This window comes from Mastigoproctus giganteus, chromosome 4 (assembly GCF_048544385.1).
Source record: "Mastigoproctus giganteus isolate SK-2022 chromosome 4, ASM4854438v1, whole genome shotgun sequence".
NCBI classification, from domain to species: domain Eukaryota; kingdom Metazoa; phylum Arthropoda; class Arachnida; order Uropygi; family Thelyphonidae; genus Mastigoproctus; species Mastigoproctus giganteus.
In genome coordinates, this window is record NC_143578.1 from 21,413,169 (window position 1) to 21,437,366 (window position 24,198).

General features: G+C 36.6%; 1 protein-coding gene across 2 annotated transcripts in view; it reads left to right on the forward strand.

The window, feature by feature from the left end:
• gig (TSC complex subunit tuberin) overlaps nucleotides 1-24,198 on the forward strand; it is a 613,633-nt gene that overhangs the window by 296,826 nt on the left and 292,609 nt on the right. For both annotated transcript variants that reach the window (XM_090372592.1, XM_090372593.1), the window contains exon 19: nucleotides 9,210-9,316. In XM_090372592.1, the coding sequence (XP_090228718.1) occupies nucleotides 9,210-9,316 (107 nt within the window). The remainder of the gene's footprint in view (nucleotides 1-9,209; nucleotides 9,317-24,198) is intronic.

Below are 24,198 nucleotides of genomic sequence, written 5' to 3' on the forward strand. Positions count from 1 at the left end.
TTTTTGCTTTCATAAAGGTGATTACAGTGGTCTCAATCAGGGATTAAATTCTGTAGAGTGGGACCAACTGATGATTTTACAATCAGCAAATTCTAAATGGGAAGCATACGAAGAATTAATCATTGAACCTTGTAGGCTTTTCATACCAGCTAAGAAATACTTATTAATGGTAGATATAAACTAGCCTGTAATCAAGTCACAAAGAAGATTAAGCAAGCGAAAGCAGATAATGAGAAATCTTTTGTGAAGGATACAAAGAAAAACAGCAAACACTTCTTTACTTATGTAAACACTAGAAGGAAGGGGATGAATCAAATTGATCCACTTCATATTGTTCAACTTTACTGATTCTGTTCAGGTTGCTGAAAAACTGAATTGTTAAACATAAGAAACATAAGAAAGGCACTTGGGGTGGATGGGATCTATACAGCTAAGGGAGTCTATGAAGGAAGTAAGCAAACTCTTAGCCATAATTATAAGAGCATCCGTGGATTCAGGGGAGGTCTCTGCAGACTGGAGATTTGCCAATCTATTCCCAATTCACAAAGAACAATTTTAAAGGATGACACGAGTGTTTGTAGACCTATTAGTTTAGCTTCTGTTCTAAAAAAAAAAAATAATGGAGTCATTGGTAAAAGAATTAATGCAGGATCATCTAGACAGGGCTACAATTATACTTCAGACATAGCATGGGTTTGTTATGGGGAAATCTTGTCTGACCAATTTGATAGGATACTACAAGGGGATGAATTTTCCTGAAAAGAATGGATGCAAAAAATAATTTTGATATCATATACTTGGATTTCAGGAAAGGTTTTTGATACTGTTTCACATGGAAGACTTCTTTACAAATTGGAGCAGTTTGGCATAAAGGGCAAGTTGCTGCTATGGATGAAGAGATGGTTGAGTGGGAAAAGACCGACAGTGGTAATCAATGGACACTGATCTTTGTGGACTAATGTTATTAGTAGAGACTCCCAGAGTACAGTTTTGGACTCTTTGTTTTCTTTATTTATTAATATTGATGAAGCTTAACGTCTAAATTTACAGATGATACAAAGATTGGCATGGAGGTTAATGACTGAAATGACAGTATGCTACTTCAACTGGATCTAGAAAATTTAGGCAGTTGCGCTGAGAAATGCCAACTGAAGTTTAACATTGACAAGTGCAAAGTACTACTAGCAGTAACTGCAGAATAACATACCATCTATGTGGTGTGCTACATTCAGGGTGGCGGAATATGAAAAAGACCTGGAAGTTATTATGCAGTTAGTAGTAGTAGCATGTGATGCAAGTGTATGAGCTTATGCAGCATCAGCCCAAAAAAAATTTTTGGCCTGATGCCATTCCCTCCAAATGCCTGTCCAGTTCCTCCTTAAATTTATTCAACCTATCAATTTCTACAACGACAGATGGAAGTTTGTTCCAGCAATTAACCACCCACTGGCTAAAGGCAAATTTCCGCACATCTATTCTACATCTGTCCTTTCATAATTTGAATTTATGCCCCCTTAGGTTCGTAATCTGAACAAGTGGAAGGATCCCATCAGAATTCAGCGTGCTCAACCCATTCAAGGCCTTATACACCTCAATCAGATGACCGTGCAGGCACCTAGTCTCCAGCCACTGCAATTCGCAGAACTTAAGCCTCTCTTGGTAAGAGGATCCCTTCATTTCCCTCACCAATCTTGTTGCCCTTCTCTGTACACGCTCAAGCAAATCTATATCCTTCCTAAAATGAGGCCTCCAGACCTGTATGCAGTTCTCAAGGTGTGGCCTGACCATTGCCTTATACAGAGGGACAATCACCTCTTTACCCTGCTAGCAAAATTCCTATATTCCTATCATTGACAAAACCCCATGACCTGCCCTGGCAGCCTGTCTGCATTCCTCAGAAAACTTCATATCTGACTGCACAATTACTCCCAGGTCTTTTTCATTTTCTACAACCTTAAGTGTAGTACCACACAGTTGGTATGTTTCTCTGCGGGTTACTTCTACCCATATGCAGTACTTTGCATTTGTCAAGGTTAAACTTCAGTTGCCACTTCTTAGCCCATCTGCTCAAATTATCTAGATCCTGTTGCAGTAGCACACTGCCATTACTGTCATTAACAACCCTGCCAACCTTTCTATCATCTGCAAACTTCAACATTAAGCCTGATATACCTTCATCAATATCATTGATGAAGGTATTTTGAACGAACAGAGGGGTGAAGTGGAAGTGGGTTTTTTTTATTTTTATTTTTTTTTTTTTTGGCTGATGCTGCATAAGCTTGCTTTCTTGCATCAAATGCCTCTACTAATGCTAATGCTAATTGATAAATATACAAAACAATAGTGGACCCAACACCGAACCCTGTGGGACTCCACTAATAACATTAGTCCACGAAGAGCAGCACCCATTGATTACCACCCACTGTTTTCTCCCACTTAACCATCCTTTTATTCATTGTAGCAACTTACCCTTAATACCATTCTACTCCAATTTGTGCAATAGTCTTCCATGCGCAATAGTGTCAAAAGCTTTCCTGAAATCCAAATATATGATATCAAAATTATTTTTTGCATCCAGTTCCTTTGTAACCATATAATAATATCCTATCAAATTTGTCAGACATGACTTTCCCTTAATAAACCCATGCTGTGTCTGAATTATTGCTGCAGTCTTGTCGAGATGAACCTGCAATCCATCTTTAACCAGCGACTCCATTATTTTACCCGCAACAGAAGTTAAACTAACTGGTCTGTAATTACTCGTATCACTCTTCGATCCCCCCCTTTGTGAATTGGGGATACATTTGCACATCTCCAGTCCGTGTGAACCTTCCCTAAGTCCAAGGATGTTCTCATAATTATGGCTAAGGATTTGCTTAGTTCCTTTGCCACCTTTTTTAATATAACTGGATAGATCCCATGCACCCCAGGTGCTTTTCTTATGTTTAACTTCAACAATTTCTCCTCCACTTTGCTCTCAGTTATTACAAAATCATTAAGTATCCTGCTACAATTTGATAACTTCTGCCATTTTCAAACCTTAATAATTCCTCATGTGTGAATGTAGATGCAAAATACTCATTCAGTTTGTTTGCTGTCTGAGCAGGACGTGGAAGTTGATAGCTTGAATAAGTTCAAGCAAGAACTAGACAAACTATTGGAGGGGATGAATAGGTGAAATGGGAAATTTTTTTTTATTTTTTTACTTATTGTGTTTTAAGCTTGCATCATTTGCCAGTCCTAATGTGCAGCCAGAACCCTTGTGATCATTTGTTCTATAAAGTAGGATGGATCAGTTTGATCCCTGATATCAAAATATATGATCAGAGCACTACATAATATATCATATTGTGTTTTGAAAATGGTCCCTATTTACTATAGGAATAGATTTTTGTCCTCATTGTAAAACGGTATTTCAAAATTTTGAATTTTGAAAATATGATAAAAGTATTTCAAATTTTGTTATTAAATAAAATGTCTTCTTCAGTTTTGCATACTATGGTGATATCGAATGGTAGCTAAATGGTATTTTTTTCCTAGGAGGAGGTATTTTAAACAGATTATAGAAGTCATTCAAAATACCTCTAGTCCTTCATCCATCTTTTGCTAGTTTTGCATACTACAGTGATATTGAATGGTAGATAAATGATATTTTTTCCCCTAGAAGGAGGTATTTTAAACGGATTATAGAAGTCATTCAAAATACCTCTAGTCCTTCATTCATCTTTTGCTATTGGGTGGCAAGCTAATGGGAGTGCTGTGGCTCAGGAGAGAACTGAGGAGGGGTAAGTTGCCCTCTGAATCAGCCTTTTAAAATGCACTGCTTGTTTGATGTTTGTGGAGCAATCAGATACTGGACATGATATTGCCAAGGGGAATGTCTTTGTGTCTGCGCGAAATAAGGAGTGTGAGGAAATCAGGCGACAACTCAGCGTTGTTATGGCCCTATATGAGAGCTTGAAATACAGGGTGAATGCCCACGAAGGATCTAGATTGTGGCACATCAATGCCAGAACTTGCACTTCATCACGTAACACATCAGCAACCCCCAAGGCAGAATGCGCTGGTCCCATAGGAACTAGTAGTTGGTGACTTTATTGTCAGGGAAACGGGGAACATAGTGTGTAAAACAGATAGGAGGAACAGGAGCAGGGTATGTCTGCCAGGGGCAAAGGTTGATGATGTTGTAGAGCAGATATCTTTTAAGGGCACAAAGGGTGATATTGTTGTACACATTGGCACTAATGATATTAAGAGCAGGAGACCAGCGGAATTACTTAACAAGTACAGGTCAATGTTAAAAAAAAGCTGTGAGTTAAGGTTGATTTTGAAAGTGTCTGCAATTCTGCCCAGACACAATAGGAGGGAGTATATGATGAGAGCCTTCTCAATCAGTTTGGCCCTGGAGAGATTGTGCAAAGCTCAAGGGGTAGAATTTTTTTCAACTTGGTCTGTGCTTTTTAACAGGAGAGACTGCTTCTACAGGAATGGGATACACTTAAATAGAAAGGGTGCAAGAATATTTACTGATGCTATCGAGGCAGTGTTAGGTGAATCGGAAAACTGCTAGCTTGGGGAGATACACTGACTAATAGATTAATAGTAGCTGCTGGCAGAGGTGAAAGTGATTCTTGCACTGCTTCTATTGGACAGACAACTTGAGTAGTCAAGACCCGCTAATGGCAGGTCTCAACTACTTCGTGTCTGTCCAACTGTCTAATAAAGTTTTGAGATTTTGGACCTCCATATTTTTTTTACACTATGCTTCTATTAAAATCAGTAGCAGCCTGGGAAACAAGATGCAGGATATTTCAGAGACTGCTGGGAGTCATTACGGTACAAGTAAACACATGGGTTGTGTTAGGGTAGCTAAGAATAGGAACAGGTGCATGTATACTTGCATATACATCAATGTTAGGAGTTTGGTAAATGAATTTGAGGTGTTGGTCAACACATCAAAGGCAGATATTGTTGGGATATCAGAGACATGGTGTCACACAGATTTAAGGAATGCACAACTGGAATTTGGGGAGAACAATGTGTACATGAAGGATAGACAGGGTAGGAAGGGAGGAGGGGTTATGCTATTAGTTAAGAAACACATAAAATCCAACGAAGTGCAGCCAGTCGACATCGCTGGACAGTGCAGTGTCGAGTCAGTTTGGTGTGACATAAGCACTGGGAGATCAAAATTGAGTAGGAGGGTGTTATAGGGCTAATGACTGTGATGAGTATAATAAAAAAAACTATACAGGGAAATAGGAGTGGGACAGTAAATCAGAGAGTCTTATAATGAGGGATTTTAATTTTCCGAATATTGACTGGAATTTGTGGATTGGTCACTCACACACTAGCAAGATTTTTGTGGATTTATTGGATGATTGTTTTCTACATCAGCATATTCGGGAGGCAACTAGAGAGAGAGAGTAATACTCTTGATCTGATTATCAGTAGTGATTCTTCATGCATTAAGAATCTGCAGATAAAGGAACCACTAGATGGCAGTGATCACAGTGGGATTTACTCAGAGATAACTACCAACAGGGGTAAAGGGAAGGGTTTTTGCTTTCGTAAAGGCGACTACAGTGGTCTGAGACAGTATTTAAATTCTATATGGTGGGACCAACTAATGATGTTACCAACAGCAAATTCAAAATGGGAAGCATTCAAAGAATTAATCTTGGAAGCTATTAGACTTTTCATACCAACTAAGAAATGTTGTTCAAGGTTTAGGCCTAAATGGATGTCAGATGAACTAATGAGACATGTGATAGAGAAGAAAAATGCATGGCATACATATAAATTAATGGGTGACATGGAAGCCTATGATAGATATAAACTGGTCTGTAACCAAGTCACAAAGGAGATTAGGCAGACAAAGGCATATTATGAGAAATCTTTGGCAAAGGATGCAAAGAAAAACAGCAAAGAGTTCTTTATATGTAAAATCTAGAAGAAAAGGGATGAATCAGATTGGTCCACTGGATATTGATGGTCAACTGTTGATGATCCTTCTCAGGTGGCTAACAAACTAAATGTGTATTTTGCATCTACATTCGCACATGAAGAGTTATTCAAGGAGGGGAATGCCAGAGGTGAATTAAACTCTGGTAGTGAGCTAGATGATTTTGTAATAACTGAGAGGAAAGTGGAGGAGAAATTGTTGAAGATAAACATAAAAAAGGCACCCAGGGCGGATGGGATCTATCCAGTTACAGTGGTACCTTGAGAATTGCGAGTAACTTGGTCTGCGAGTGTTTTGCAAGACGAGCAAAAATTTTTAATAAATTTTAACTTGATAACGAGCGAGGTCTTGCAATGCGAGTACAGTCATTCCTCGTATAACACGTGTTTACACTACACGAATTCGATCATACAAGATTTCTAAATACGGGAACGATATCTTATGTAACACGCACCGAATTCGCTTATACACGATTCGCCTTTGTGTTTACAAGAAATGGCACTTGAACGCAGAATCACCCCAATCGAATGCAATGATAGGAATGAAGAGAATATTCTGAAAATGTATTTATGTTTTTTATATCAGTGAAGGGAAAACACATTTCACCATAATAGCGTAAAAACCCACACAATTCCAGGTATCGGTATTATCGCAAATGCAATTAAATCGAGTTTACTACCAGTTAGTAACAGATTCCACTAGCAGAAACGCAGCTGGAAATTGTTTTTATTGTTTGATGATAGTAACCCCTAGAAATGTGCTTTAGTAAAATGTGAAGTGTTAATAGTGTATCTCTGCCTTTACGGTATTGTTTATTCAGTTGCTACACGCGCGCAGCTTTGTTTATGTGGATCAAGCGTGCCTCCTCATTTTGTAATAGGGCGAGCGATGAATCTGTTTAACGACAATGCAATGTCATATTTCTGTGAAATCCTCAAAAGGAGGCAAAAGAAAGTGTCATTGGATAGGTTCCTTGTTAAAATCGCACAAAAAGAAAAAGTCAACAGATAGGATTCCGTTAGTGACAGTGAAAGTTGTTGCTTCGATTGCTTTATGTATATTAAATTTAAATATTAAAAATATATGTATGTATTTTGTATTAATCATTTTTACAGTATATGAATATTTTTGAGTTTTGGAACAAATCATCTGGGTTTCCATTATTTCTTATGGGGAAATTCGCTTTGATATACGAGTGCTTTGGATTACGAGCACGTTTCCGGAACGAATTATGCTCACAAACCAAGGTACCACCATAATATTAAAGGAGGTAGCAAAGGAAGTAAGTAAATCCTTAGCCATAATTATGAGAGCTTCCTTGGACTCGGGGAGGTATGCATGGATTGGAGATGTGCAAATGTCACCCCAATTCACAAAGGAGGATCAAAGGGGGACACAAGTAATTATAGACCTGTTAGTTTAACTTCTGTTCCAGGGAAAATAATGGAATCACTGGTTAAAGAAGCACTGCAGGATCATCTAGACAAGACTTCAGTTATAGCTCGGATACAGCATGGTTTTGTTAAGGGGAAGTCTTGCCTGACCAATTTGATTGGATACTATGATGTAGTCACAAAAGAACTGGATGCAGGGAATAACTTTGATATTATATATTTGGATCTTAGAAAGGCTTTTGATACTGTTGCACATGGAAGACTGCTGCACAAATTGGAGCAGTGTGGCATTGGAGGCAAATTGCTGCTATGGATAAAGGGGTGGTTGAGGGGGAGAAGACAGAGAGTAGTAATCATTGGACACTGCTCATCGTGGACTAATGTTAGTAGTGGAATCCCTCAAGGTTCAGTGTTGGGTACATTATTGTTTTCTGTATTTATAAATTATACTGATGATGGTATGTCAAGCTTAATATCCAATTTTGCAGATGATACTAAGGTTGGCAGGATTGTTAAGGACTAATGTCAGTACACTGCGGCAACAGGATCTAGGAAAGTTGAGCTGATGGGTTGAGAGGTGGCAAATGAAGTTTAACATTGATAAATGTAAAGTACTACATATGGGAAGCAGTATCCACAGAGTAACATATCAACTCTGTGGTACTACACTGACAGTGGTAGAGAATGAAAAGGACCTGAGGGTAATTGTGCAGGTAGATATGAATTTTTCTGAGCAGTGCAGACAGTCTGCAAGAGTAGCTCATGGTGTCTTGTGAATGATATACAGGAATTTTTCTAGCAGGGATAAACAGGTGATTATCCCCTTGTATAAGGCAATGGTCAGGCCACATCTTGAGTACTGTATACAGGTCTGTAGGCCTCATTTTAAGAAGAATGTAGAGCTGTTGGAACGAGTACAGAGAAGGGCAACAAGATTAGTGAAAGGAACGAAGGGTTGCTCTTATGAAAAAAGCTTAAGTTTTGCAGATTACAGTGTCTGGAGACTAGGCACCTGCGAGGTGATCTGATTGAGGTGTATAAAGCCTTGAATGGTTTGAGCATACTCAATGCTGATGGAATTCTTCCTCTTGCTCAGGTTAAGAACCTGAGGGGACATAGATTCAAATTGAAGAAAGACAGTTGTAGACTAGATATGCGGAAGTTTGCATTTAGCCAGTGGGCAGTTGATTGGTGGAATAGACTTCCATCTTTTGATGTGGAAGTTGATAGCCTAAATAAATTTAAGGCTGAGCTGGACAGGTATTTGGAATGAACAGAGGGCTAAAATGGGAGCAGGTTTTTTTTTTTTTTTTTTTTGGCTGATGCTGCGTAAGCTTACTTTCTTGCATTGTATGCCTCCTCTAATGCTAATATTTCCTTTTGGTTCCATTTACTGAATCAATGTTGGGTGGAAAATTTCTTGATTCCATTTACTCAGTTAATGTTGGATGGAAATTTTCTTCTTGATTCCATTTACCCAATGACTACTAGAGTACTGTAGTGTTTTCTACATTTCGTTTTCTTTACCTTATCAGTAACCTTCTGTTGACTGGAAGTTTGTTGATAATGGTATGCTGTGTTCTACTTTTCAGCTTGCCAAACTTTGTTCTGCACAAACAGCTGCAACTTCTGGAATATCTACCATTAGTTCCTTGAATGTTAATCTCCAGGTAATTTTCTAATCGGGAGTTGAGAAGGAAAGCAGTCAGAGAATTTAATTAATTTGATTTCTTTTATAACTCAGTTCTGTTATTTATTTTGGCAGGTATCATAATATCTTCTTGGATGTTGAATTTTATGGGTTTAAGTTACATAAATAGTTAACCTGATTTTTCTTCTCATTTTTGCAGATATTAGAATTTCTACTTAGACTTCGAACAAATTCTTTAAAACAGATCGGTGTAGCTGATTCAGTGGGAAATGTTGATTATAGTGTCTACTTGCTCTGTGCTACTTTGTGAGTTTTCCAATTTTTATTATTATTATTCTCCTTAAACTGTTATATGCAATATATACTACTTCACAAGTTATAGTGCAACCTTGAAATAATATTTACTACAATCCAGTTTCAGATATATTGTGGGTTGTGTCATGCTTCCATATATATATATTATATATAAAACTGTACACCAAATTGAAACATTGTCATAATTGGATTCCATGCACACATATACAAAAAAAAAAGAAAAAAAAGTTGCTGTACGGATGTTTTTAGTTTTGTTTGCAGTGTTCTGTGAATGTCAGCCTAATGTTTTTTTACATGAACCATAAGACTGAAAAAATGTCTTCCTCTTCATCACTAATCTTCTAAAGTTTCTAATCTTATTTGTGAATAGCAGGTAACAATCTGATTAATTCACAAACTTGTTCATGCCATAAATCATTTAGAAGAGCATAATTAGAAACCTATTGTAACATTCTTGTGAGAATTCACTTTAAAGTGATTGGCATATTGAAAGGACGTTTATGGCTATGAAGCAAAATCGCCACCTTGTGAAACCAGTAAAGGGGAAAATTGCCAAATATTTTTTGTAATTATGTTGCTGCAATTAAAAAAAAAAAAAAAAAAAGCCAAGTTTTAAGTGTAGAGGATAAAGCCAAAGTGATAACACTTAGTTGAGAATGGAAAAGGTCCTTCAAGCAACAGACACACATACTCCTGACTCAGAAGAAACTATATATTTAACTGACCATTTATGTTATCTCCCTAAAGCTCCAATTCAGAAGCAGAAAGGTCACATTTTGATATCAGCCTGCCATTACTGTAGTTCTGAAGCAACTGACTTGAGTTCTCTCCCTCAAAGGACCAAGGTGAACAAGAAACCTGCAAATGCGTCCTGCCAAGATGTCTCAAAAATGGAAGTCTGACTTTGATCTTGTCACCAGTATCCTAGGACATTATCAAGATTATCATGTCTGCTCAAGGCTGTCATAGGTGTATCAGGATTAACTTAGAAATTTGTAGTTGTTAATTTCTGTTTGTGTTGAATTAGTGTTGCTTTTGTTTGTAGCAGTGATTTTTACTTACTTTTGTCCCTTTTTTGACTTGGTGACAGGAGTCAAAGCAGAATCCAAAAACAGATCCAATCTATATTTTAGTAATTGAATTATTCTGGTTGAAAATAATGTTTCTTATAGAATAAATATTAAAATATTAAATATTTCTCTCTTTTGCAAGTTTCTCATATCAGTTAGGGTGATAAATCTCCAGTTCTTCATGTAATTATTGCAAGTTAGCAAATTTTCCCATAAATTTATATTTCATAGCAGAGTTTAGATTATTTTACCTAATTTCTGTATAATAATGTAAATTATCATGCAAGCCAACAATCTATAATTAAAATTTGGTGAAATGAATTAGTCAATGAAGAAATATTTGGATATCCTATAAACAAACATAGGGACTGAAGTATAAAGTGATCTGCTGGGTGGTGCACTTGACTATTCTCTGAAATCTCTCAACTAAATCCTCTTGGATTTAGTTTTATTGAGAGATTTCATTGTAAGGGAATGTTTTCTAGGAGTAACAATTGGTATAACCAACAGATTGTCTGGTTTTAAAGGACAGCATTATTATTCATGTAGGGACAAATGATATTAAGCACACACAAACTGACAATTTGTTGAATAAATATAGGTTCATGCTGAAAAAATACAGTAAATTAAGTCAGAATGTGTATGTCTGAAATTCTGCCTGGACACAGTAGGAACTGTATGCTGAAAGTATTGCGGATTAATTTGATATTTGAAGGACTCTAAAAGGGTTTTGAAATTTTTTTTTTTTTATATTAGTGCGGCATACACTTGTAAGTAGAAGGAATCTATTTTGTAGAGATGGAATACATTTGGACAAAGTGATGCAAGGGTTTGCCGGTATCATCGAGGAAGCTTTAAGGTTCAGGGAAACTGCTAGTTTCTGGGCTATATATATTTATGTGATGATATGGGTCAAAGTAATGTTTCCACACATCTTGAGAGTTCTTGGTTGTGCCTGCAAAAGCCAACACTGGCAAGATATACTGATGGTAGTGATGTTTCAAATAAACAAAAACCAATGTTAGGGAGACAAGCTTAAATAAGCTTAAAAAACTTTAGTGGGTGTGTTAGTAGTAAAATCTATAAGAACTATCTTATCTCTTATCTCTGTTTACAGTAATGTCAGGAGCATAGTCGATGGAATGGACAAACTTGAAGTCCAGTTTAAGACCACTAATGAAATGAGCAGCATAACAGAGCTTAACAGAAATGTGATGTCACCTAGAATAAGGGATTATGAGTTTCACTCTGGTATGTACAATAATTTAGGAAGGATGCAGAAGATAGGAGGAGTTGATGAGATCATTATTCTTATCAAAAGTAGCCTGATCATGACAAGATTTCACATTTTGAAAATTTACTATATTGATATAGAATCTGTGTGATGTGAGTAATGACAGTAGGGATCATGTATATACCAGAAGAATGTGAAGATTATGATGAGGGCCTCTGCATGCAGATGAATTGGACTAGCAGAAATGATTTCATTTTGTCCCTTATTTGACTGGAGCAAGTGGGAGGGAAACTATCCTTGGGAAACAATTTTAAATCAATTAGATGATTATTATTATGAGTTCTAAATTGGAGAGAGAGAGAGAGAGAGAGAGAGAGAGAGAGAGAGAGAGAGCGCGCATTTGATGTAGGAAGTAATTTCAACATTGTTTATTTGGATTTTTGCAGAGCATTTGGATTGTTTCCTCACAAGAGGTATAACATGTTGGATCATGGGCAAGATCCTTACATGGATTGAAGAGCGACTGAAGGGCAGGAGTCAGAGGATTGTGATTAATGTTTACTGTTCATATTGGAATAATGTATAAAGTGGAGTCTCTCAAGGATATCAGTATTTTGTTAACACTTGGTTTTGATTTTCTTAAATGATATTGACAAAGAGATGTGATGTCAAACTGAATTGGTGTAATGTCAAAATTTGAAATTGTATGAAGATCAGGAGAATAGTTAATGTTCACCACCATGCACTGTTTATTCATGATGACCTAGGTAGACTTTGTGGATGGTCAGAAAAGTGGCAGCTATCTTTTAATGCCACAATATTCAAGGTAAATTTCTGACAACAGGAGAAAAGACTTTGTCCAGTATTAAAAATTACAAAATAAAATTTGCAATTTACAACTGGATTGCAAGTTGGAATAAAGTAAAGCACAGTGGTAAGTGCATGGAAAGAGCTATTAAATGATGACAGTGTCTTATTTAAATGGAATCAAGTTGAAGAGTGTAAAAATGTATTGCATGATATTAGAAAAAAAGATGTTAATTTGATTATGGTAAGGTAAGAATGTGGCTAGAATCAACTGAAATAGTAGTAGCATTTAAGGGGAAAAATCATTAAAAAGTGAGCTGTAAAGGAAAGAAGAATAAAGGAGAACAAGCCAAACTAAATGAAAGCAAAAGTTGCCTTGATGTTTTATTGGATTTGCTAATTCTGACAGGCAATTTAAAAATATATTTATGATTTAAGAGAAATGAAAAGTGACATTATGAGGCAGCACTGGAACAGGACCTTTACTCACCAGAATATTTCCAGTATTTTCATAAACGACAATATGATTAAGGAGAGACTGGTTGCACCTGATAATTATTAATGTTTAACACAATTAAAAGTTTGTTCTTTTTGATTTGAACTCTATTCCATTTTGTTTTAAATATAAACATTTTCATAAAATTTTTCTTTTCATCATATTTGTGTACTAATATTGTTTAGAATCATATGTATTGCTGAATCTTGAATAAATTTGCTTGTTTTTATGAAACTATGACTTGAAAATATTTACATATAATTATATTTTACAATTCAGACCTTTTCTCTAATTTGGAAACCCTTCCCCTCCCAGCTATGGTGTTCTCGATAATATTGCTGTGCAGTTTTATATATTTTTGTAACTGTTGTACATGTTTAATATAGGGAGGGGAGGCAAATTGTAAAATTCTACAACTGTTATAGAGGAAATTTGTTATAATGCAGATAATTTATAGGTTTAGTTCCATTTTCCCTAATACATACCCTAATCCCACAGTGGCTGTAAAGTGTAAATGAATGAATGCAGCTTACATTATTAAGCAGCTTAACCATTTTTTCCAAACCATTTAAGGCAAAAACATTGTTGGTTAATCATGGATAATCAGTCAATCATGTAATTTAAAATTCTGTCCAATAAATTGAACAAAATCAGTTAATTATAAATAGCAAATTTAATTCATATCTCCTTTTTTTTTTTTTTTTTTTCCCTCTTATTAGCAGTTAATTTCATTATTTTCTGATTGGTGCACTATTAACTATGATTTTTATGTGTCAAGTGATTTCCCATGTTGATTAAATTGAAAGTGCTCTTTAATATAAAGGTTCCCCCCCCAAATATGTGTTTATTGACTAGATACTGACATGATAACATCCAACAAGTTTATTCAGTGCATTATGCCAACTTTCAGATGATTAATTGTACACAGATCAAAACAAGTTCTTAAACTTTTCCAACAGAAGCATTTGGCTTCTATGCATGCAGCATGAAGAGTTGACTGAATAATCAGGGGCTGAATATAAAGTTGATTGAATAATCAAGGAGCAACTTTGAATGTTCCATCCATGAAAATTATATTTGTATTATTGCAGAGAATTTCAAGACTGGTATATCAGAAGCAAGGATTTTGTCGTCTTCTTCGTTAGACAGCAAGAAATTTTTATCTTTGAAATTTTGATATTCTTCCACAGTGACCAATTTTGATAATGAATTTGGAAGAGTTAGTTGATTTAGCAGAAGTTTATTGCAGAATCGAACATATATTCTGATAGTTGTGCATAGCAGAGGTAACCTTGGTACTATCAAGATCCAAAGTTTCATTTAATACTTCATGATAAACTTGAAAGATGAGGATTCTAGCCCATATCTAATCTTATCCTCCTTTTGCTATGCTGTTTTTAGAGTTCTCTAAATATCAGGTTCATGATTATGATTTTAAGCTGAAATGTTCAATGAGTATAGCTAAGGTATTCCACTGACACTGGTTTATGCTTAGCTGTTTTATTACTTGACTGTTTTGCCTAGTCCTAGTGGCACTTCCATAGCCAGGTGGGCAGGAGCAGCAGTGCGTAGCACACGCTTCTTGATTAGACCGGGGTTTGAGCCCATGATCCACCAAATACAGAGGATGCGGAAAGGTCAGGGAATGACCACCGCATATCCCTGGAGTAATATGGCCTTAGTTGCTAATGCTCCTAAAAACCAAATAACAATAACCTAGTCCTAGTGTAGTGCCATAACTGCTTTGGATCCCAGTCCTTGTCTTGAAGTCCATTTTGCCAGCTTTCCTTACCTGCATCATTCTTTTGACTAGAGCTATTTGCCTTGATTTGAAGGTAATTTCATTCTCTCTCTCTTTTAATAATTGTTGCTTGTCCCAAACAGCCTTGATGACACTCAGGGTTCTATTTGTGAAAGGCAGTTTTGTTTGGCATTACAGTAAACCCTCACTAATCTGGTTACAGTTAATCCAGATTGAAATCTGAAAAATTCTGTTCACAGTTGTTCTTTGAAAGACGCATAGGATTTAGGAAGGCAGATGAGTCACTCTGACTGTGTGGAGAGAGAGAGAGAGAGAGAGAGAGAGAGAGAGAGAGAGAGAGAGAGAGAGAGAGAGAGAGCATACATTACATTGTCTTGCATGTTGTTCAGTATCATTAACTCTGAGTTGGATGGATGTTATTGCTTATATCGCTTCATTTGCGTACTTCTTTATTGTTTGTTATTTGGTTTTTAGGAGCATTAGCAACTAAGGCCATATTGCTCTGAGGATATGCGGCGGTCATTCCCTAACCTTTCCGCATCCTCCGTATTTGGTAGTCACGGGCTCGAACCTCGGTCTAATCAAGAAGCGTGTGTTACGCACTGCTGCTCCTGCCCACCTGGCTACGGAGGCACCGTACTTCTTTATACGTATATACAGGATGTCCGGGCTAGAGGTATCCAAAAATACACACACACATATCTCAGCATCTATAAGATGTATTAAAATAATTTTTTTGTTATTGTACAGAGTAACTCACCAAGTTTTTATGAAGGTTAGTAAAGTTCAATATAGGCACCTTTTGTAGCTCGACAGATGTCAAAACGATATTCAAGCTCTTGCCAAGTGTTTTCCAGTATCTGAGGTGTTATTAGAGCAACTGCTTCAATGATACCCTGTTTCAAATCCAAATCCCGAACTTTTCTCTGGTACACACAGTCTTTAATAAAATTCCATGCTTTTTTTTTTTTTTTTTTTTTCACAGTAATATCTATGAAAAAAAAAATGGACCGATGAAGCCATTTTTGTGCACTCCTAACCAGACATTGACTTTTGGTGTGTCCCTTTCATTTTCGATCACTTGGTGAGGATTCTCCATACCCCAAATGCAGCAAAATGTGACGAAACAAATCTTGGAGAGATTTCCTATCGACTGTTGCTATCTTTTGAGAAAATATAATGAGTGGTTCTCACATTATAAGCCGTTATTTTTGGATATCTCTAGCCCGGATTAGAGGTAAGTTATGTACATAACTTAACATGTTTTATATAATTATGGGTTCTAAAGAATTGAAAAGTGGGATAAAAAGAAAACATGTTACTTTAACTGTCATTAATAAGCTCAAAGTGATAGAACAACTTGAAAATTGTGTTCCTGGAAAAAAAATTGCTGAAGAATTTGGTATTGACCAACAGACTGTGCCAGTTGGCCATTACCAATCTATAAAGTTGACCACTACCAAAAAAATCTATAAAGACATTTGTTTTAAAACTTTTATGTGGAAAGTAATAAAAGCAGTGTATCAAATAGACTCATTAAAAAAGCCAAAAGAAGTGTTGCTGGAAGAAGCTGTATTTAAGTGGTATTCGCAGCAACAATCAAGTGTCATAAGCATGCGATGCCAGTGCCACCTGATAAACATATAAAAAGATAATTTGTAAAATAATAAGAGAAGTTTACCTCAGTATAGTACGTAGAACACTTCTGTATGATACTCTCCAGAAATTAAAACGAAAAAATTGGAAAAATTCCTTTCCTCATTCTCAACACAAATTAATGACCTGGTATATTTCTTGCAATGATTGCGACTCGTCTTACCAGGGTTCGACTCATTTTCCTTTGAATATTTGTGTTAATCAACATGTGGCCTCAGTTCGTGCTTGTCATTCAGAAGCGTCAGAATTAGCTTTTCGAGCCGTAAACGAAAAACATACTTTTTTATTTAACGAGATCAAAATACTTAGTGTCCAATGTAATTATACGCGACTATTAATTGCAGAAGGTGGGAAGGAGCAGCGGTGCATAGCACACACTTCTTGATTAGACCGGGGTTCGAGCCCATCACCACCAAATATGGAGGATGTGGAAAGGTCAGGGAATGACCACCGCATATCCCCGGAGCAATATGGCCTTAGTTGCTAATGCTCCTAAAAAAAAAAAAAAAAAAAAACTGACCAACAAACATTAATTGCAGAAACTGTAGAAATTAAATTACACAAAAATTCTGTTAATGTTCGTCGGCCATATCTCATCTCCGATTCGTGGGCTTAAGCGCATGCTCGAAGACAAATAATCCCTATTTAAGTTGCATACTCACCTATTCAGTAATTTTCATTCATGTGATCATGACATACGGTCGAAAAGCATTGTCAGCTTCAGGAAGGAAAATCGTTTTGCAATTTTTTTCGTTAAATTCTTTTAATTTTTTTATTTTTTAATTGCGTTAAATTGATTTTTAATTATTTTTTAAATTATTTGTTACTCTAATGTAAATTTTTCTGATTTTTTTCATTTTAATTTCTGGAGAGTATCATACGGAAGTGTTCTACGTACTATATTGAGATAAACTTCTCTTATTATTTTACAAATATTGATATCAACGTAGAACGTATTGAGCCTTACAGCTCTGGTTCATACTTTATAAAAAGATAATATATTTATCCATCTATCGTTGGATAAATGTATTGTGTTTTTATAGTTTTTAAATAAAGGCTCTACATTGATGATTTTTTTTTTTTTTTTCCATCAGTACTAACTATATTTTATTCATTAAATTTTCCATTTTTTTGTGTTCTAAGTGTTTGTTTTTTCAAGGCTGTCTTTTGCTTCACTAATCCGGATTATAATCCTTAATTCGGATGACCTCTCCCCCCCCCCCCAGTTAATCAGGATTAGTGAAGGTTTACTGTATTTGTTATTTTTGTTTGGCATTATTATTTAAGGTAAGTGCATAATAAATTAATACCAATTTGTAAGGTGAGTATTATTTCTTGCTTTTAACATCAACGTTATTTTGAGGTTGCACTGCATTTTTAACTATTATGATGAACTGAATTTTTGTGTTTCTAAAATATAAAGCCAAAATATTGTATGTTTATAGGATTTTATATCAGTGCATTAAAAATTTTAGAGAACTACTACAGCTTTTCAAAACAAACAAAGGATTTTAAATTTTATCTTAATTAAATTATTTTTATGGCAGATGCATTTTATTAATAGAATATCTTGTCACTATATATACTAATAATCTCTGTAGTAATTTATAACTTGTATTTTGCAATATTTTATTTTATTTAACCCTCTTGCCATATTCTGTTCCTGTGGAATTGTTCCATCCATTATGACAGTGGTTCCCAAACTACTGAGATTTACAGACCACCTTCAAAAATCAAAAGAAGTTTGCAGACACCTTGAAAAGTCAATGTTTGCAGACCCCTATATATATACAAGTAACCCTTGTATAACACTGTAGTTAGGTTCCTCTAAAATGTCATGTAGTGCCAAACTGTGTTATATGGGACTAAGAACCAGTACAATAAGGGGGGTTACGTTCCAAAAGTTAACAAAGGGGGTTCAAACGGTGACAAATAATTATAAACCTGTTAGTTTAACTTTTGTTCTGGGGAAAATAATGGAGTCACTGGTTAAAGAAGTGATGCAGGATCACCTAGATAAGATTGCACTAATAGTTCAGTCATGGCATGGGTTTGCTAAGGGGAAGACTTGTCCAACCAATTTGATTGGATACTCCGATGTGGTTACAAAGGAACTGGATGCAAAAAATAATTTTGATATCATATACTTTGATTTCAGGAAAGCTTTTGATACTATTGCACATTGAAGACTGCTGTACAAATTGGAGCGGTATGGCATTAAGGGCAAGTTACTGCAATGGATAAAGGGATGGTTGAGTGGGAGATGGCAGAGAGTGGTAATAAATGGACAATGCTCTACGTCAACTAATGTTATTAGGGGAATCCTCCAGGGTTCGGTTCTGTGCCATTGTTGTTTTGTGTTATTTATCAATAATATCGATGAAGATATATCCAAGTTTGAAGATATTTCCAAGTTTAATAACGATGAAGATATTAATGTCCAAGTTTGCAGATGATACAAAGGTTGTCAGGGAAGAATGACAGTAATGCTACTGCAGTGGGATCTAAAAAATGATAGGCAGATAGGCTGAGAAGTGAAAACTGAAGTTTAACATTGACAAATGTAAATACTCCATATGGGTAGCAGTAACCCAAGAGAAACATACCAACTGTGTGGTACCTCACTCAGAGAGGTGGAGAATGAAAAAGACCTGGGGATAATTGTGCAGTCAGATATGAAGTTCTCTGAGCAGTGCAGACGGCCTCCCAGACCAGGTCATGGACTTTTGTCAATGATATATAGGAATTTTGCTAGCAGAGACAAGGAGTTGATTAACCCTTGTATTATGCAGGCCACCTTGAGTACTGTATACAGGCCTGGAGTCCTCATTTTAGGAAGGATGTAGAGTTCTTAGAACGAGTACAGAGAAGGGCAATGTAATTGGTGAGCGGAACAAAGGGATGTGTGCTTACAAAGAAAGGCTTAAGTTCTGCAAGTTGCAATATCTGGAGACTAGGCACATGTGAGGTGATCTGATCGAGGTGTATAAGGCCTTGAATGGTTTCAGCAGGCTCAATGCTGACAGGATACTTCCGCTTGCTCAGATTAAGAACCTGAGGGGGCATACATTCAAATTGAGGAAAGACAGTTGTAGAATAGATGTGCGGAAGTTTGCTTTTAGCCAGCAAGTAGTTGATTGCTGGAACAGACTTCCATCTGTTGTTGTGGAAGTTGATAGCTTAAATAAATTTAAGGCTGAACTAGACAGACATTTGGAGTAACCAGATGGTGAAATGGGAAGGGGTTTTTTTTTTTTTTTTTTGGCTGATGCTGTATAAGCTTGCTTTCTCGCATCATAAGCCTCAACTAATGCTGAATATAAGGAATGCAGAACTGGAATTTGGGGAGTACAGTGTGTATAGAAAGGATAGACAGGATAGGAAGGGAGGAGGGGTTATGCTATTAGTTAAGAAACACATAAAATCCAAGAAAGTGAAGCTAGTCGATATCGCTAGACACTGCAGTGTTGAGTCAGTTTGGTATGACATAAGCATTGGGAGATCAAAATTGAGAGTAGGAGTGTGCTATAGGCCTAATGATTCTGATGAGTATAATAAGAAACTGTACAGGGAAATAGAGTGGGCCAGTAAATCAGAGTCTTATAATGGGTGTTTTTAATTTCCTAGATATTGACTGGAATTTGTGGGTTGGTTACTCACACACTAGCAAGGCTTTTGTGGATTTATTGGATGATTGTTTTCTACATCAGCATGTTCGGGAAGCAACTAGAGGGAGTAATACTCTTGATCTGATTATCAGTAGTGATTCTTCATGCATTAAGAATCTGCAGATAAAGGAACCACTAGGTGGCAGTGATCACAGTGTGCGGAAGTGGGATTTACTCAAAGAGGTAACTACCAACATGGGTAAAGGGAAGGGTTTTTGCTTTCGTAAAGGTGACTACGAAGGTCTGAGACAGTATTTAAATTTTATATGGTGGGACCAACTAATGATGTTACCAACAGCAAATTCAAATTGTGAAGCATTAAAAGAACTTATCTTGGAAGCTACTAGGCTTTACATACCAACTAAGAAATATTGTTCAAGGTGTAGGCTTAAATGGATGCCAGATGAACTAATGAGACATATGGGATACATATAAATTAATGGGTGACATGGAAGCCTATGATAGATATAAGCTGGTCTGTAACCAAGTCACAAAGGAGATTAGGAAGGCAAAGAAGGCAGATTATGAGAAATTCTTGGCAAAGGATGCTAAGGAAAACAGAAAAGAGTTCTTTACCTATGTAAAATCTAGAAGGAAAGGGATGAATCAGATTGGTCCATTGGATATTGATGGTTCAACAGTTGATGATCCTGCTCAGGTGGCTAACAAACTAAATGAGTATTTTGCATCTACATTCACACATGAGGAGTTATTCAGGGAGGGGAATGCCAGAGGTGAAGTAAACTCTGGCAGTGAGCTAGATGATTTTGTAATAACTGAGAGGAAAGTGGAGGATAAATTGTTGAGGATAAACATAAAAAAGGCACCAGGGTTGGATGGGATCTGTCCAGTTATATTAATGGAGGCAGCAAAGGAAGTAAGCAAACCCTTAGCCATAATAATAAGAGCTTCTTTATACTCAGGGGAGGTACCCATGCAAATGTGACCCCAATTCACAAAGGAGGATCAAAGGCTGACACAAGTAATTGTAGACCTGTGAATTTAACTTCTGTTCCAGGAAAATTAATGGAGGCACTGGTTAAAGAAGCACTGCACGATCATCTAGACAAGACTTCAGTTATAGCTCGGACACAGCATGGTTTTGTTAAGGGAAAGTCTTGCCCGACCAATTTGATTGGATACTATGATGCAGTCACAAAAGAACTGGATGCAGGGAATAACTTTGATCTTATATATTTGGATCTTATAAAGGCTTTTGATACTGTTGCACATGGAAGACTGCTGCACAAATTGGGGCAGTGTTGCATTGGAGGCAAATTGCTGCTATGGATAAAGGGATGATTGAGTGGGAGAAGACAGAGTGGTAATCAATTAACACTGCTCATCGTGGACTAATGTTATTAGTGGAGTCCTTCAGGGTTATGTGTTGGGTCCATTGTTGTTTTCTTATAAATGATATTGGTGATGGTATATCAAGCTTAATGTCCAAGTTTGTAGACGATACAAAGGTTGGCAGGGTTGTTAAGGACACTATGCTGCTGCAACAGGATCTGGAAAGGTTGAGCAGATGGGCTGAGAGGTGGCAAATGAAGTTTAACATTGACAAATGTAAAGTACTACATATGGGAAACAGCAACCCCAGAGCAACGTATCAACTCTGTGGTACTACACTGACAATGGTAGAGAATGAAAAGGACCTGGGGGTAATTGTGCAGTCAGATATGAAGTTCTCTGAGCAGTGCAGATGGGCTGCAAGAGTAGCTCATGGTGTCTTGTCAGTGATATACAGGAATTTTTCTAGCAGATATAAGGAGGTGATTATTCCCTTGTATAAGGCAATGGTCAGGCCACACCTTGAGTACTGTATACAGGTTTGGAGGCCTTTTCAAGAAGGACGTAGAGCTGCTGGAACGAGTACAGAGAAGTGCAACAAGATTAGTGAATGGAACAAAGGGTTGCTCTTATGAAGAAAGGCTTAAGTTTTGCAAATTATAGTGTCTGGTGACTAGGCAACAGCGAGGTGATCTGATAGAGGTGTATAAAGCCCTGAATGGTTTGAGCATGCGCAATGCCAATGGGATTGTTCCTCTTGCCCAGAATAATCACCTGAGAGGGCATAAATTCAAATTGAGAAAAGACAGATGTAGGATCGATGTGCAGAAATTTGCCTTTAGCCAGCGGGTAATTGGTTGGTGGAAAAGACTTCCATCCCTTGTTTTGGAAGTTGATGGCCTAAATAAATTTAAGGCTCAGTTGGACAGGTATTTCGAATGAACAGAGGGGTGAAGTGGAAGTGGTTATTTTTTATTTATTTATTTATTTATTTATTTATTTATTTTATTTTTTTGGCTGATGCTGCATAAGCTTGCTTTCTTGCATCAAATGCCTCTACTAATGCTAATGCTAATTCACAGAGGAAGAACCAGCTCATGCTGTGATTTTCAAATGCAGAGCATTGAACTGCCGTATTCCCTCGTGAAGTATATTCTCCCAGTTAGTCAAACTTTTTAGAAATAACGAGAAATATTTTCTCAGGGTAATTACTGTAGATATTTGGTTTTTCACCTATCACACCTCAATTAGAGATGCAATAAAAAACAACAAATACAGTACATCATTGTCATTATAATTTTACACAGGAAATTCACAAAAAAGGTAAACATTTTTTCTCTGAAAGAGGAAATGAGAATGAGCTACCAGTTATGATATATTCAGTTAAATTTTTGTAAACAGCATGCAACATCATTTTCAAAGCTATGAAAAAATGTAGAATAGCAAAAATTGGTAAAGGCGTAAATGCAAAATATGCCATTGGATATCCTCATGGACTAATGTTATTTGTTGGGCCCCCCACGGTTTGCTGTTGGCCCCATTTTGTTTTCTATATTTATCACTGATATTGATGAAGGTATATCAGGCTTTATTTTAATGTCCGAGTTTGCAGATGATATGAAGGTTGGCAGGGTTGTTAATGACAGTAATGACAGCATGCTACTACAACAGAATCCAGAAAAGTTGGTCAGATGGGTTGAAAGGTGGCAACTGAAGTTTAACATTGACAAATGCAAAGTACTGCATATGGGTAGAAGTAACCTCATTGTAGTGTACCAACAGTGCAGTATTAAACTCAGGGTAGTGAAAAATGAAAAAGACCTGGAGGTAATTCTGCTGTCAGATATAGAATTTCTTGAGCAGTGCAGAGAAGCTGCCCAAGCAGCTCATGGGGTTCTGTCAGTGATAAACAGGAATTTTTCTAGCATGGATATAAGGCAATGGTCAGGCCACATCTCGAGTACTGCATACAGGTCTGGAGGCGTCACTTTAGGAAGGATGTAGAATACTGGAATGAGTACAGAGAAGGGCAATGAGATTTGTGAGAGGGGGGGAAGGGTTGCTCTTACCAAGAATGACTTAAGTTCTTCAAATTGCAATATTTGGAGACTAGGCACCTATGAGGTGATCTGATTGAGGTGTATACGGCCTCGAATAGTTTGAGCAAGCTTAATGCTGATGGGATTCTTCCTCTTGCTCAGATTGCACACCCGAGGGAGGCATAAATTGGTTTGAGCAGGCTCAGTGCTGACGGGATACTTCCGCTTGCTCAGACTAAGAACCTTGAGGGGGCATAGATTCAAATTGAGGAAAGACAGTTGTAGAATAGATGTGTGAAAATTTAAAAATTGTTTACTATAGAATCACTTGCAAAAGAATGGTGTTAAATATAACACACAATATTTAATTCTTAATGCCACACTACACTCAGCTTTTTCACCAATTTAGAATTTAACTAATATTAAATTTCCTTATCTGTACAAACTGCACTGTGGGAATTGAAACACACAATCATACCTCTTCATTCCAGCCTTGCTAACCAACTGATAATGATCATGAAAGCATCCATCAGGTGCATGACAAATTTGAGATCTGAAGAAGGAAGTAGCTGATAGTGAAAACACACACACACACACTTTTTTTTTTTTTTTTTTTTACATTTTGGGGATGTCATATTTGAAAGTATTGTAGTATCAGTGCATCTCATTGTGTTGGAAATGGTTTTTCTGCTATAAACATAAAATAAAACTATTGCATTAATGCTACAAAGCTTGAAATTACATCTTTGTTCAAAGTTCAAGTTTTACTTGCTTTTAGACTGTTGTTATGTCATCACTGGGCGATTAACCTTTTAGGGAAGCCATTCATCTAAATGTACAAATTTTGC